This window comes from Micromys minutus (assembly GCF_963924665.1).
Source record: "Micromys minutus genome assembly, chromosome: 27".
Lineage (NCBI taxonomy): Eukaryota > Metazoa > Chordata > Mammalia > Rodentia > Muridae > Micromys > Micromys minutus.
Genome location: NC_137962.1, coordinates 13996343 through 14013391, shown reverse-complemented (window position 1 = coordinate 14013391; position 17049 = coordinate 13996343). Strand labels below are relative to the sequence as shown.

At 38.9% G+C, this 17049-nt stretch overlaps 1 protein-coding gene across 1 annotated transcript in view; it reads left to right on the top strand.

The window, feature by feature from the left end:
- FAM135B (family with sequence similarity 135 member B) overlaps positions 1-8337 on the top strand; it is a gene marked incomplete at both ends in the record, with an annotated part of 152615 nt that extends 144278 nt beyond the window's left edge. Inside the window, 3 exons of the mRNA XM_080939778.1 lie at positions 2557-2667; positions 4287-4400; positions 8132-8337. Of these exons, the coding sequence (XP_080795904.1) occupies positions 2557-2667; positions 4287-4400; positions 8132-8337 (431 nt within the window). The remainder of the gene's footprint in view (positions 1-2556; positions 2668-4286; positions 4401-8131) is intronic.
- Positions 8338-17049: the final 8712 nt, after the last annotated feature.

Genomic DNA, 17049 nt, shown 5'->3' with positions numbered 1-17049 from the left:
CAGGCTGCTTTTAGTTCCTAATAAATTACAAATGTGATACAAAAAATTGAAATACAATGTTATCTATGGGTAAAAAAAATCCGCATGTGTTCAGTGGACATAACTATTGAAAAAAACTTGTTGACCCTGCAGATGGGGAATTTACCTGCACAGAGTGACTCACTCATGTGGGTGTACACATGCTGTATGCATTCATGGTCATATAAGTGCATGAACACATGTTGAGGATTCAAAAGGAAAATTACAAGGCAAACTCACCAACCCTTATTTCAGGTCATATTCAATTGAAGGAAATTCTATACAGCTTGCTTTCCCTTCTCTTTTGAGGGCCCCACAACTTCAACTGTATTGTATGAGAGGTTGGAGTTATAGAGGGAAACGGAACAAGCCTAGGGCTGTATTTTAGGGTACAGTGCTTGCCTAGTATTCAGAAGACCCTGGGTTTGATCCCCAGTACCACAGGAAGGATGGAGAGGGGGCAAATATCTAAATGGAAAAGAAGGAAGGAGGAGAAGGGGAAGCAGAGAAAGGGACAGGAACCAGAGAGGAGGAAGAGAGGGACTTGATGTGTTTTGGAACACAAGCAGGGCTTCTAAGGCAGTTGATGGCAGGAAGGTTTGCTGTGTAGAACGTCTGGTTTATAATGGCCTAGGAGGCTGGTTTAATCAGCAGCCTGATAGACACTCGCAGGGATAGGACCACAGTACTCCACAGTGTAAGGTGGATGCAGCGACTGACGACAGCCAGATAGTAACTGACCTTACATAATGCAGCAAGATGCTAGAAAAGCATGCACACTGCATAGGCAGTATGTGCTCATCTACAATAATGGTTAGTATGTCAGAACATACCTCTTTTAATGCAGGTTCTCTTTGATTATTTGAAAAATTTATACATACATACAATGTATTTTGATCCTATACATCTCCTACTCCCCAAGATCTACCCTGTCACATCTTATAGAGGGGGAAGAATATATTTCTTAGCTATACTTCTGGATTGATAGCTAAAGCATACAAAGAAATAAAAGCAATGAACACCAAGAAACTAAACAACCCAAGTTAAAAATAAAGACAGGCTCTAGAACTGCACAAATAGTTCTCAAAAGATGAATCAGGACTATGCATTTATTGCTTATCAAGATCCATTCTGTGGCATTGGGGCCATCTTTTAAGAGTTCTCTCTCCCCTCTCATTCTTCAGTCCTCCCTGTATTGCCCAAGAACTCTGGAATTTTCTTCCAGATGTGATTCAGATTCATGACCATCCTCTCAAGTATCTTAAGGATGATCCAGATGCTCATGACATTATTTGGTACTTTTATATGTAACAAATATAAAGTCTTTTTGGCACAAACCCAAAGCCATATTTGAACAAAAGTAAATTAATTTAGGGTCTTCACCTCATAATTATAAACTTAAAATATAAAAGTTTTTTTAAAAGATATATTACCCAACTCATCCAACCTGTAATACTTAAAGTAATTCCACATGGTTCACACTATTTCTTTTTATATGATATACTAATATAATGTAATATAATGTATAAATTATTATACACAGTACATTGTTATATTTTTTACATGTTATATATCATATATATTTCATTGTATTATTTTATAAATTATGTTCTACTTCATAATTCATTAATATATTATTAATATATAATTTGTAATTTATATAATTTATGTTTCATCATGTTATATATTTTATATATAAATTAGATAGAATTTATAAGCATATCTAGTTATAAATACATTGATATTATAAACCTTACATGGTTACAGTTATTATAGAAATATATTACATGAAATTAAATTGTAATTATAAATATATATTATATACAATAATATAATATACATTATAGATACCACCATATAGTGTTCATGTTTTTCTGGCATTTATTCTTTGGTTGTCATACATAGTATACTCTTGTAAGCATCTACTTAAGTATTGCATGGGCTCTGTTGGAAATAACTGTTCTAGTTTTCCAGTCTCTGGACCTTTCTTGGGTACTATTTATTTGGCTTTTTTAATTGCAAAAGCACAAGCAGATTACCGAATGCCTGGTTTCATGGACTAGAAGCCTATAGCATTTTTTAGGGTAATTTTATACTTCTGTTACCAACACTATGAATGTAAATTTGGGGACTGGGGACACTAATCAGTAGATAAGAACCTTGGCTGCATAATTTTAAAGATGTGGATTCAACTTTCTAGAACTCTCAAAGAAATCTGTATGTGCCCCTCACAGCTGTAACCTCAATGCTTAGGGGAGAGCATATGCAGATGGTGAGGTTTCTAGGGTCTGCTTCCCCCAGCTTCCCTCAGTGTTCAATGAGATAAGTACCTGATATGCATTAGACACCTGATATTCTTGTCTATATGCACACTCAGATATAACACCATACAACCATAATTAAAACAAACTATACAAATCTAACTCTTAATTTTCTAATAAAATTTCAATATCTCTCTTCATTTAAAGCTAGCTGAAAAATGCCTTCTCTGGCTTTGTTTTGCCCTGCTTTTTAAATCTTCATTTTCCCTTTTCCTAGGCTTGTGGCTCATGCAGAAACTGAAGAAATCCGGCTCCCTTTTGCAGCTGACCTTCAGGGATAATGCTGACCTGCGCAAATGTTTCCTTTACCAACTTAGCCAAAAGACAGGTCTGTGATTTGCTTTGCACCTGAGTTTGAGACTTGTAAACAGTATAGCCCTGATGCTGTGTGTTCATTTGCACATTGTCTACCAGTGTCCCTTTAACCTGCTGAAGGGCAAGCATGTCAGCATGTCTCAACCATACCCTGTGTAGCACAGGAGCCACCAAGTGTTGGATCTCAGCAATGCCCAGAAGCTGTGGCTTTTATTTTCTGTCAATCATACATTCTACTATGTTGGCTGTCCCAGTTCTGTGTTTTCCTCTCACCTCTATAGATTTATTTCAAAAAGAGTTGAGCATTGTATGTGTTTCCATATGAACACATTGCATGTGTTCCTCGATAATATTTTCCCTCACCCTGTGATGAAAATGAAAAGAGTAGTGTAAAAACTCAGCCTAGATCATAGAGACCACAGCTGAGAAAAGCATCATTCATGGATCAGTTGTCTCTGTCTGGGAAGGGAGAAGAGCCACCAACTGATTGGCCTACCCAGTACTGCTGCAGGAGCAAGCCTGCTCAGACGCAGTATATAAGCACATATTGATACCCCTGGATCCAATTCATTTACAGGCTCATGCCTGTACTTTTTTATTTCTGTCTTGCCGGGCCAAAAGGGAATACTTAGTTATTTCCCTTGGGAAGAAAGAGAGGTGAAACTGGGCATACACATGTGGTGTGTGACAATAATTTCAACAATGATGTCTCAGCTTGTTTGAGCCATGGGGAGGTGAAGAGCTAGGGTGCTGTAACAATGTCATACTGAAGTTGATTATGGGGTTATCTTGTTCCTACCTGGGCCCATATCAGACAGCCATTGCCCTAGATTCTGCCTGCCCCATTATGAGATGCTGAGCTGTGATCTTGGATATGGACTGGGGACCTACATAGAGAGGATCAGCTGAGAGCCTTCAGACAATATCTTGTTCACTAAAAGGTATGTTAGGAAGAGAAAAGTTAGGAGGATAGGTAAATGTAGGACAAGAGGAAGAGCTCCATCTGAAGGTGAGGGCTGAGTGCCGTGTGCTATGCTCTGTTCCCAGATGTCCATGATGAACCCTGAAGGCTACATCTCTGTGCCAAGCTGACATTTGGTCTGAAAGATCTGTATTCTCCCTGTGGGGAACAATGTAGGAAGGAAATCTGGGAGGAAACAAGACTAAAGGGGTTGAAGCTGGAGGAGGCAAGGCTGGAGGTGGCGAGGCTGGAAGTTGTTTTGCTGCTGCATGTGACAGTAAAATTAGGAATCCAGGAAGAGGGAGAAATAGAAAACATTGTTCCCATGGGCTTTATGAATTCCTAGCCCATGGAAGCATGGTTTGCTCTTATTGCTAGCCACTTTTCCTTGCTTTCTTTCCAGTCCACAGTGAAATTCCCATGAGCCTCCTTGACTTTTGTTACTCTTGAGGTCAAGAAATTTATCTTATGTCCAAACCACGAAAGCCTAATATACTGAGTTTCATTCACAGCCTTCCAAACTGTATGTGGTGACACTCAGATCAACAGGCTGATCAAAGGCCCAAAACTCTCTGTTGGGTTTCTCTTCATGCCACTCTCTGGGAAAGACCTCAATATGTGTCAGTGTGAAGGGCTGAGGGAGAAAATGTTCACCTTCCTTTCTGTTACAGGGCTGCAGTATTTTAAAAACGTTGTTCTGGTTGCTTCTCCCCAAGACCGCTATGTGCCATTTCATTCAGCCAGGATCGAAATGTGTAAAACTGCCCTCAAGGACAGACACACAGGTAAGCCACAGTTCCTCTGGAAAGGGACTTTCTAATTTTCAAAGTGAAAGCAGATTTATGAAACCCTGAGTATTTTTTATTAGCAACAGCTGGGCTCGTGCTCAGATTAGCATACTGCTTCACTGGTTCTAGGATGGAATAGTGGTGTGAGCACACACTCTGGGTACACACACACACACACACACACACACACACACACATACACACAGAGAGACCTGTTAACAGTACAGATTATTTTCTTCATGTGATGTGAGTAGCCTTTTGCTTGTCAGACACCTGGAGATGGTAAGCTCCATCAGTGTCGTCTACGAAAAATAGAATGGATACAGACTTGGGAAATGGGCTCTGCCCTCTACACCCTCTATGGCCTATACAGGCTTATTTTCCAAGTAGAGCACCAGAGAAGCAGGATCGCTGAGAGCAAAGAACAATGGAGAAAGGAAGTAAATACTGTGTAATGCATTCAGGTGTCATGGGAGGTAAATAAGGAATGGGATGGAGTCTATTGGTGTTTCATGGAGATGTCAACCGACTAGGGTGTCCAGCTGCATAAGCAACCAGGACCAGGACATGGGCTAAAATTTCTTGTTTCCTTTTGTTGATTGGTTGATACATATACTTTGTTGTATCAAATATAGTGGGGTTTTTGTTTGTTTTAGTTTTTTTTTTTTTAATTTAGTCTGTCAAAGGTCTAGATACTCATATAAACATTCAACTTTTCTACTGAAACTAACACAAACTGAACAAGAACATGGATGGAAAATTACCTAATGATTTAGTGCAGAAAATAGGACTGTGGTATTTCCATTTTAGTAGTATTCTGGAAGGTTGTCTAAGCATGTCTAAAAAACAGAAAGTTTTTTAATGTTGTTTGCTTGTTTGTTTCTAAAAGTATTCTCACGATGTGGCCATGGATGATGGCCTGAAGTCAATTTGTAGACAAGGCTGGCTTTGAATTCATAGATTTCCTACCTCTTCTACCACATGTAGCCAGAAAATATTCTTAAAAATAGAAAACTATTAAAAACAAACCTTTCCAAAAATTTGGAGAGATAGCTAAGTAATTAAAAGCATGTACTGCTCTTGCAGAGGACCTGAGTTCTATCACAGAACATATATCTGGTAGGTAGCTACTGACTACCTATAATCCTAGCTTTAAGGAATCTAATTCCCCCTTCTACTCTCAAAGACACTCAAACACAGATGTTATAAACACACACACACACACACACACACACACACACACACACTTGAACAAACAATATATAAGTATCAATTCATAGAATATTTAGAAAAGTCAAACCTACTTTTTCCAATTATGAATATAACAATTCATCTACTCCCCCTTATCCCCTCTTCATATTCTTCCATCCTCTTCTTTTCTACTTTTATTTGATATATTTTATTTACATTTCAAATGTTATCCCCTTTCTAGTTTCACCTCCATAAACACCCTATCTCATCCTACCTCCCCCTGCTTCTATGAGGGTACTCCCTCAACCACCCACCTACCCACCCACCCACTCCCACCTTCTTGCCCTGACATTCCCCTACAATGCAGCATCAAGCCTTGGCAGGACCAAGGACTTCTCCCACTGGAGCCCAACAAGGCCATTCTCTGCTACATATGTATCTGGAGCCATGTATCTGTCCGTGTCTATAACTTGGATAGTGGTTTAGTCCCTGGGAGCTCTGGTTGGTTGGTATTGTTGCTCTTATGAGGATGCAAACCCCTTCAGCTCCTTCTGTCTTTTCTTTAACTCCTCCATTGTGGACCCTGTTCTCAGTTCAGAGCTTGGCTATGAGCATCCACCTCTGTATTTGTCATTCTCTGGCAGAGCCTCTCAGGAGACAGCTATACCAGCCTCCTGTCAGCATGCATTTCTTGGCATCAACAATATGTCTGGGTTTGGTGGCTGTATTTGGGCTTGATCTCCAGTTGAGGCAGTCTCTGGATGACCTTTGCTTCAGTGTCTGCTCAAACATTGTCTCCATGTTCCCTCCTGTGAATATTTTTGTTTCCCCTTCTAAGAAAAACTGAGGCATCTGCACGTTGGTCTTCCTTTATTTTGAGCTTCATGTAGTCTGTGAATTGTATCTTGGAAAATCAGAGTTTTTTGGGCTAATATCCACTTATCAGTGAGTGCATACCATAGATCGTTTTTTTTTTTTTTTTTTTTTTTTTTTTTTTTTTTTTTGTTATTGGGTTACCTCACTCAGGATATGTTCTAGTTCCATCCATTTGCCTAAGAATTTCACGAAGTCGTTGTTTTTAATAACTGAGTAGTTCTCCATTGTGTAAATGTACCACATATTCTGTGTCCATTTCTCTGTTGAAGGATATCTGGGTTCTTTCCAGCTTCTGACTTCTGGGAGTTCAGCTCTCTCCCAGCAGGGTCTGGGTACAGAGAGCTGTGGCAGGGTTAGATAGAAACTTGAAGGATCCTGTCCCAGACTGCTCCTTGGTTTTTGTGTCCTGAGTCCTCCAGGTGGGTTCCTCTTGGGCCAGGAGTTTGAGCAGTAGATGCAGTCTCACCTGTGCTATCAGAGGTTTCAGCATCCCTGGGAGAGCAGCTTTCTTCTAGCGAGGCTTAGGTACAGAGAGTACTTCTGTTCTCTTTATAACCATGTGTCAACTGACAAGTGGTAGATTCCAGTGCTTCGATGGTAGTTTTCTGGCTAAAATGCTTCTTGCAAAATCTTGAATACCTAATGGTAGGAATATATGATAATGTCATAGCTTGTGGTTGCCAACTTCACCACTGAGTCAAGAAGCCACTTTGGCCAGCAAGATTATCAGAGCAATTGTGCCTGAATGGCTGTGTTTCTCAGCCTTCCTCATGCTGGATCCCCTTAATACAGTTCCTTGTGTTTCTGATAACCCCAACCATAAAATGATTTTCATGGCTACTTTATAATTTTAATTTTGCTACTGTTGTAAATTATAATGTAAATATTTGATATGTAGATGGTCTTATATGGCCCTGAGAAAGGTGCTTCAGTCCTCCCACGAGGGTCATGACACACAGGTTGAGAATCAATTCTTTTTGACATAAGTTTGTCATGAAGATGCTTTAGAAAGAAGCAGATGAAGGAGATGTGAACTGTAGACTCTGGCGTGCCCATCACTTGTTGCTCCATGATTTCTGTTACTGTATGCCTCTATGGCCCCACTATTTAAGGCAAGTGCAATTGAGCAACTTTTTACACAGAAGCACCATCAACTATGGTCTTTTATTTTTAAAAAATAAAGCAACTCAATAGCAACATAACTGCATTGTCCGCTCATTTCTGTCAGAACTGGGGGTCATCAAATGCTGCTTGGCTTGAACAACTGGTGATATTAGGAAATATCTGCTTCCATGATTTATATACATATGGATCTAGCCCCCATAGTTTTCAAAAGAAGAAACTGAATTTCTGTGGACTATTTCTTGAATCTTCTTTCTCTTAGTACCTTGTTGAGAGAAAGCGTTTCTTTAGGAATCTTCTCCTTTGTGTTGTAGCTTCTGACACCAGTCCACTATATGTCATTGTCCCACCCACCCCACTCCAGCCTCCAGAAAGGCATACTATCCTACCAATTGCAATCTCTTCATTTATTTGCATATTTTCATCCATTAGTCTGAGGTTGGAACCCAGTCTATTGTGTGTTCTGCCCCATACACATGCAGTGCTGTTCTTTAGACTGTAGTACTAAATTCCACTCTTATTTATTTCTCTCTCTCCAGGGCCAGTGTATGCAGAAATGATCAACAACCTCTTGGGCCCTCTGGTAGAAGCCAAGGACTGCACTCTGATCAGACACAATGTGTTCCATGCTCTACCCAACACTGCCAACACCCTGATTGGCCGTGCAGCTCATATAGCTGTGCTGGACTCGGAACTCTTCCTTGAGAAGTTTTTCTTGGTTGCAGGACTCAACTATTTCAAGTAGTAGCCTCCAGGGAGCAGCCTGGGTGTCTAGCTATCTAGAGATCAGTTGAGTTCTTAGCTAGGCCATGCTTTCACACACCTCTGTATTCCAGAGTGAAGTAGAAGGAGAGTGGAGCATGTGGAAGGATGAAGCTGGAGTGGGACTGGACACCAGAGATGCTTGTATTGGAGACATTGGGGAAGCTAAACAAACAGTACAAAAGATAACAGTGTTGTCTTGAATTTGTCTAGCTTCCTACAGTCTCATTCAAGATGCTTCTAGGGACTATATAAGAAAATAAGAAACAGACACTTGCCAATGGTGAGCCCAGCTTTATAACTACTCTGGCTCAAGGGAATTGTTGCAACTTAACTAGAGTTTCCCAATTTGTCACTAGGTCATAGCTTTATCATGTGTTGATTCAATTAAGTGCACACACACATTTCAGAACTCAGGTTAACTTCTTTGTGGAAGTGAGACATCTTCCTGTAAATAGAACCCATAATAGATCAAACATACCATTTGTTCAAAAAATTATTCTACTTATGTTCCCATTATCTTTGTGTTTTCTAAAGACAAAGGCAAGTGTGATAAATCCACATCTTATTATCTTCTAGCAGCAGTAGGTAGGGTGACTTAGGGAAAAGAGAGCTAAAGGTAGTACTGTTGATAAATACAGGTTTGGTGTAAACAGAAAGAGTTGTAGGGAGCATACTGAACTAATTGCTCCACCTACTTCCTTAAACTTTTTCTATGAATAGTTTGGTCTGCAAATTGTTTTATTTAAATTTTGAATGCTTAAGTTACTTTCTGAATTGGGGAAGACAGAGAGAAGGCTGTCAGATGAATGTATTTATGTGTGAAACTCCTGCTGATGCACTTCCAAAGAAATGTTGGATTATTAGCCTTGAATGCAAGAGCAAAAAAAAAAAAAAAAATCAAAACCATTAACATGGCCAGCTGCTGCTCCTCTCCTTGGAAGGAGAAAAGCATCCTAGAGAGGCATGCTGGATAAAGAACCTCAGGGGAGCTCTAAGAAGGGTGCTGTTATCTTTCAATAGTGATGTCTTTATGCCTTAGGAAAATAAAGGGCTAGGAAAGACCACATTTGTAGAAACTAACAGAGACCAGAGAAAAAAGTAAGATAGAATGGGAAACAAAAGCCAGACTGAAGACCTGACTTAGAGTGTTATTGGTAAGTGACGGATGCAGAACTTTTAAAAATAACCAGGATATTTAAAATGGTCTCTAAGTCTATACACTGTGTAGGCTAAAAGGCAGACAAAGGAAAATTTAGCTGTATAGAAGCAATGAATGAACCAGGTCCAGGTCCGCACAGATAATCACACTGGAGATAAATCCCATAATTTTTGCAAAAGTATCCTGCACTGTATGGAAACCTAGCTCACTGATCCCATGAGAAAAAAGCCATGGGAGCATGGATGCATGTGACAACCATAGTTTCAGTAAATTCAGACCGTGAAAAATGAGTCCAGACTAATAGCTTGCAGGACAGTGAATTTTTAGGTGGTACTGAGAGAGAGCTGACAGCTTTGCAAAGATAGACCTCCCTACAGTGTGTTCAGGGCTTCTCCCTGGATCATTTCTGCATTTCTTCATATCCAGGTCTTACTGCATGCATTTATCATTGGGCATTCTCCAGAGATCCTGAGTCAGGGTTTGGCACAGACCCCACCTACTCAGTGGCACTGACATGTTGGCTTCGTTTCTTGGAGAACATTGTTATTTCCTAGCCACACAACCCAGGATCTTCTTACTCAGACAAGTGCTGCTGCTTACAGCGGCATGGTCAATACTGTAGCAAATTCTTTGGCTATATGTGGAGCCCTGCTTGTCTGGTCTGATACGCTTGTTTCGTGTTGTGTTTCTAACCTTCATCAGCAGCATTTGTCAACCCCTGGTCATTTTGAAGACCATATAGCATTTATGGAGCCAGAGTGAATTTGATGATCATCATCTTTTCCAATAATCAGATGCCATTTTTAACTTCAATATGCTGTCTGGACATAGTGAGAACTAAAGGCAATAACTGTCCAGCTGCATGGCTCACCTCTTTTAGGTGTCCTGCTGTCTTTGTAAGCCCTATCTGGCCTCTGGGCATTCATTATCATCCTGTCAAAAATGTACTCATGTATTGTAAATAAGAGTGTCAAGTATTAAGTGTCATGCCTCATTTGAAAAGGCTTTTTTTATGTCTCTTTCTATTAAAGACTATATATAATATAATATATATCAATATACATAAATAATATATGTATAATGTAAACATGGATATTCTATTATTGGTTATAAAAATGATGAACAAAATGCCTGCCAAGGTAATGACCCAGTATGTTTCCATCCTCAGTTCATTTTTTGGGTTTTGTTTGTACAATTAGTAGTTTCCACAAACTAGTTAGAAATAAACATTACTAACCTTGAGATCATTTGGAATTTGTTGATCATGAACCAAATAACTTCAGAGAAAGATATAGAAACCTAAAGCAGTATGGGGTCAACTTATAACCTCAGTGACAGCAGAAATCACATGCAGTTTTGGGAACATGGGAAAGAATGAAAGCAAAAACATGTCTTACAGACATCTAAAATTCCATAACTTTCTGAGCTTCTATCTATGCCAGACAGAAGCTCACAGACAGCATGTGAAGTATGGCACTTGAGAACTCAAGAAGAACACACCTGTTCATTTGATCTTTCTAAGAAGAGCTATGCTAGAGCTCTGACCAAGAGCAGAGTGTTGTAGAATTTTTATCTCCATTGTCCCCATAAGAGCAAACAGATAGCTGTAAAAGTGTGACTATAAAGAGGAGAACATACATCCATATGCACAGATATAATTGCCCTCTCCCAGAAAGACATTCCTCAACTAACTACATATGTATGAGGGTCATTTCTGTGCTGAGATACATTGGTACATCTGACAGCTCATGGATTATCAAAAAAAGAAAGTGAAAATTAAGGTTGGGGACCCTGAAGATGTTGGAGTTGGTGCTCTGAGGCAGTACTCTTGTCTATATCAGAAAATTGCCTGCTCTTAGAAATTATTCCCTGAGGACATTTGATGTTTGAACCTTACTATGAAGGTTGAACCAAGTGCAGATCTGGTGAAGATCTGTTTGAGGTAGCCTCTAACAAAGGGAAGAGAATAACCAAAAAAATTAAGGGATGTAGAGGGATAGGTATAAAGAAGAACAGGCACATTAAAGGGCAGATGGAGAATTTGAGCAATAGTGACAAAGAAGTATGAGAATTTTCCATTCATGCAACATTTTCTTATGTCAGGAGGAAGTCACCATTACCTCCAAGTCAGGAGGGAGGAACTGTACTTGGAAATGAGATGCCCAGGTGGCAAGTCTGCCCTTTATCTTACTATACCCCTTTCCTATGCCTGCATTAGAGAACCTTGGTTTCCCACCCCCTGCCGCAGGCATGTTCTTCCCAGCAGTTGTTATTGAACTTTTCCTTTGTAGGTACATAGCAGAAATATCTGCTGCATTTTCTAATTAGTGACTCGAGAAGATGATATCAGACAGCATAATTTAAAACATGGAATAGCTGCTTGAAATTAGATTCATTCTTTTATTAATTCTTTAAGAATTTCACATCTGCATACAATGAAATATGACCATATCCATCCTCAATCCCCCTTCACACTTATCTCAGATCATCCTGCAGTTCATTCCCTCTTAGCCTCATTAAGTACAGTTAATAGTAGTACCCATGTATGCCTGGATATTTAGTCATCCACTGGAGCAACAGAAACCTGTGAGTAATCACATACTTAAAGAAGAATTCTCCTTTCCCCAAGAAGTTAAAAACTGGCATTAGCTCCTTGGTAAGAAGTGGGGGGGCAGACATCAATCTCCCCATCTAAGTGGGAGCTATAGCTGTCTTTATGTTGTGTAGGTCTTGTGGAAATGACCAGAATTGACGTGAATACATGAACATGATAACCCTGTCATATCCCTAAGACACCGTTTTACATTTTGTATTCCCGGTTCTTATACTCGTGTTTCCCTGCATTTCTGGAATGCTCTGGAATGCATCTTAATCCTGGTCAGGGTGGAATATTGATATAGACATCCTGTTTCAGTTTGGTACTCTGACCAATTATGCATCTCTGCATTGACTTCTGCCCACTGAAAGAAGCTTCTCTGACTGAAGTTGAGAGCAACCCCAGACTATGGGTATAGGATGTATTTAGAAGGCAATTTGAAAAATATAACCTTAAGTAAGATAAACATGTGGATTCTATCCTAGTGTCCGTGACCTCTCCAGACATCAGCTTTTGACAAGCACTGAATTTCTACACGCGAAATTTTTTCTATGGAGAATGTCTAGAACCCCATCATGATGTGATCACACAGTGTTGCATACACTATGTTCAAATTATATTAAATATTTATTCAGCTATTCTGGAGTTGAGGCTTAAACATTGAGCCTTCACTTTATTCTTTTGTTATGGTGCCTTTAATACAGAGTGAATGGGCAAAGATATAGATCAGAAAATTCAAAACCAAATTATATATATATATATGTGTGTGTGTGTGTGTGTGTGTGTGTGTTTATGTATGTATATATGTATAACCTTGCGAGATTCTATTATAAGATCCTGTATAAAACACCTACCTAACTAACATGCTAGATGACATAAAATATTTTTTGTTAACAAAGGTACCACAAATCACTATCAGTGAATGCAGCTGGGGGATAGTTGGAATGTACCAATATTGGAAGATCATCCATGTTGCTCCATCTCTGAGTCTCCAAGTTGTCTTTTCTCCTTCTAGTTATAATATCACTCCTGAAACCATGGTCTCTGTACTTTCTGTCATTCACATCCAAGGCTAGCAGACATGTCTTTGTCCACATAACAAGTTCTTATACAAAGGGGCATGAAACACCACTCAACTATTCACAGAAGATATATCCCTCTGTACAATGAATCCAAGTTCCAATATATTGCCATTAGCTTTGTTTTTATGAACTTATGAATTTATTCACTCTTAAAATTTCTATCACATTAATATATTCCCTTGTGTAACTTGTGGCAAGGACCATTTGTAATGCATTCATGAAAACTTGAGTCTCAACCTCTTGCTTGGAAGAGAATATGGAAGGGATAAGGGTGATTTTATAGAATGTTTGGTTTGTAAATACCATTTTTATGCTTTCTTTCTTCAGTTTTTAATCTCAGCCAGAACAGCTAAAATTGATGTAGGAACAATTCAGTACTAGATATGTTGAGGCCCCATGCTTCTGAATTCATGGACACAGTAGCATCATGGAATAATAAATTACAATAGAGTTTCATGTCAGGAGAAGAGTCTGTCTTCTCACTTATGAAACAGGCTTTGAAAATGAATATTGAAAGGCAGTTCAGAAATGAGTTAAACAGAAGAAATGAATCTGGAACAGAAATTTCTAGGTCAGGTATTTGGAGACCTGGGGAAGCTTGGAAATATTTTGTAGCAAAAAGTTTCCTGGCAGTAGGAGGTCAATTTTGTTGGAATCAGAAACACGCTATGTGACTTAAAAGTGATTTATAGAATGGCTTGAGGAACAGTTCCATATCTGAATCTTTAGGCTTAGGTTTTTATCAGTTGAAATATTCCATCTTGACTCCCAAGTGTCTCTACCCTGCATATATGTAGATTGTTAACTCAGTATGTGAATGATTAGATTTTCTATAATATTTCTACTCAGGGCATATCATCAGCCATTACTAAAAGTTGAAGAAAGTATGCAACTTTGACACACATCTGAAAAAAGAATTGCATCTAAGGGTATTTGGAAACTGAAATCTGTAAATGTCAGACTGATTCCTTTATACTTCTCCCAACTGCAGAGATATTTTTAAATGTCTTTTAGCTTAAGGCTAAATTATTACATATAGAAAGCAATATTTTCCCATCTCATACCCCCCAAAAACACACATGCACAAAGGAAAAATTACATTATTTTGCATCTAAAAAGGATTTCTCATGGAGTCATAATAATTTTCTATGTCTTGCTAAAATGTCTATGACTTTTATCCATTATTTCACCATAATTCACTCTCAAATATATTTCTCTTATAAATATCATTTCTTTGATAGCTCCTTGGCTCTTTGCTAAATCTAGTTGGCTATAGAAAGTAGTGTTAGAATGCTTCCTTTTATCTGATGGGAGGGAAAGATGGCTACATGAGTAGCCCAGGATAGATTGAACTATGAGTGCTGGGGGAGTGGAGGAGGGATGAGAATATAATCTTGTGGCTCTAACATTGGACCATACTCCCAATCTTGGGCTTTACATGGTCTAAGGTCTGGTTACAGATGACTGATTATACAGGAGATGTCACAATGATGTCAACTCTACATCTCAGGTAGAATTGCAATACTTCCTTGCATATAGTCAGCCTTTCCTTCATCACTGTCAAGATATGAGATTTTAAGAAGTCAGTGATCCATGAAAACATCCAATTTGCCAGGGACCTCTTCCTGCCAAGAGGCATAATAGGTGGCTGCAATGTGTACCCTTTGAATGCACTAAAGACTCTAAGGGATGCTTCTTCTTTTTTCCACTTCTCAGATATAGTTGTGCAAGCACATAAGAGGCTCATAATGGGTTCCATAAGCATGGCCATGCTTAAACAAGGAATTGCCTTGGACTAACATCTACTGATAAGATAAGGCTAAGAGATTACTTATTCTAACTTTTATTTATTTTTGCAAATATTACCTACTTTCCGCTGATGAAGAGAGGTAAGATATTTTGTCATGGTCTCAAAGAGGGGACTTGTATGTATAGCCTGATGCCACTGTGATTTCTAACTCATATTTACTCTGCTGAATATATATATATATATATATATATATATATATATATATATATATATGTATATATACAACAATTTCCTAAACAACCTTGCAAATTGTCTGTCACACACACACACACACACACACACACACACACACACACACACACAAAACATAGTTATAATACAGTCATTTGTGCCAATAAGTTAGACTATTTTTCTACATTTGCTTCTTGGTTGCCATTTTGTGTAATGTGATGTGCATAAATTATAAACAAAATAACAATAATAAACCCTTTTCATTCCTTTACCATAACTTGTGTGTATGTGATATCGTAATATGATAACACCTTTTTGGTAGTATGGATGGACTTTGTGTGGGTCAACATTCCAATGATCTAGCAAAGTACTAGAAATAATGAGTTTAGTGTGAAGAAAAGCTTTACTATGGTGCAGTTTCAGATGTTTGAGTCATTGGTCCCCTGACTATTTTGAAACTGCAGTGACATTATGTGGTAGAGCAAAGCTGTTCACCTTGTGATAGCAGAAAGAAGGGAAATTGGTACTCTAATAGTCACTCTAACTATTATATTATTAATACTTTAAGACATAAAATTTTAAAATTATATATTATGTAATGACATAAACAAATTTATTCCACTAATCTGCATCTGCAGAAAGCTTTATCACTTCTCAAATAATTCCAAAGATGGGTGACTAAGCCTTTAACAGATGGCCATTTACAATGGACATCATTTTAGAGCTGGAACACTTTGTTTCATGGTTGGTCAAAGGACATGGGCAGAACGCATACTACTGGGGATACCTTCCATTCAAAGGACTTGGGGTGTTCTGGTGTGTCTGGTAGTACAGTTAAGAAAACCCCTAGATGTGCCCCAGGAGCATGTGGCTGGTCATGGCATCCAGTGACTGAAGATTCTAGTATGTACATGTCTGTTGTAAGAACTCAATTTTGCAGAAAATTTCACATTCAGAAATACTCATAGGACTCCCTGGAGCAGTGCCTCTCGTCCCTGGCTGGTGACTGTTGAATGCACCACGTGGTAGAAACAAGTAGATCTGCTGTTTTTTACCCTACTGAAGGCCAGCGGGACATTTCCAGTCCTAGGAGAAATTACCCATGACAATAGCCTTGGCATGCTGTCTATGCCTCTTACCTATAACATCTCCATCTTAGCTCAAAGGACATGGCTGAACAACAGAGATAAAAACAGAGGTTCTATGACCTGGATCAGTAGGTTATTCTTTAGTGATAGGGTTCTAATGGGGGAGGTGCCAAAGGATGAGCAAGAGAGAATGGTAGATGACTGAGAATAAAATCAAGGGTCAGGGGTTCATGCATAAACTATCTTATGAAAAAACAATTTATTAGAAATTACAAAAAGAGTACAGCATCTTATATCTAAAAAAGTCTAAAAACCTAAAGAATTTTTTTTTTTTTTTAATTTCCAGAAGACTGGGCTTCTTAGAAGGAGCCACTGGCAGTGGACATTTAGACCATGAGAATCCTGAACTAGGAAGTATAGCTCCAGAGCTCCTGGAACTCCTGGTCAGAGGAGACAGCAAGGCCAGAACAGAGCTGGTTTCAGAAATCTTCCAAGGTCTCACCAAATGTGGAGAAGCTAACTTAGTAGTCCATCAAAATTGTACTAATGTCATGGCTTTGCCCCCTACCAGTCATATTAGAGGTTAGCTAACCCTTATGGAAAATCTTCCTGGTCCTTCATAAAAGAAGAAGTGAGAGTGACTCAGTTGGTGGACAATTTGAGGAATGGTGACCCCTGTGCTGGTAATTTCTGCAGAATAAACTCTCTTTACCTTTGCATTCTATTAGAGTCTGGGGTTCTCCTTCATCGATTGTTGGACTCTAACCATATTATTTGCAGAGGGGA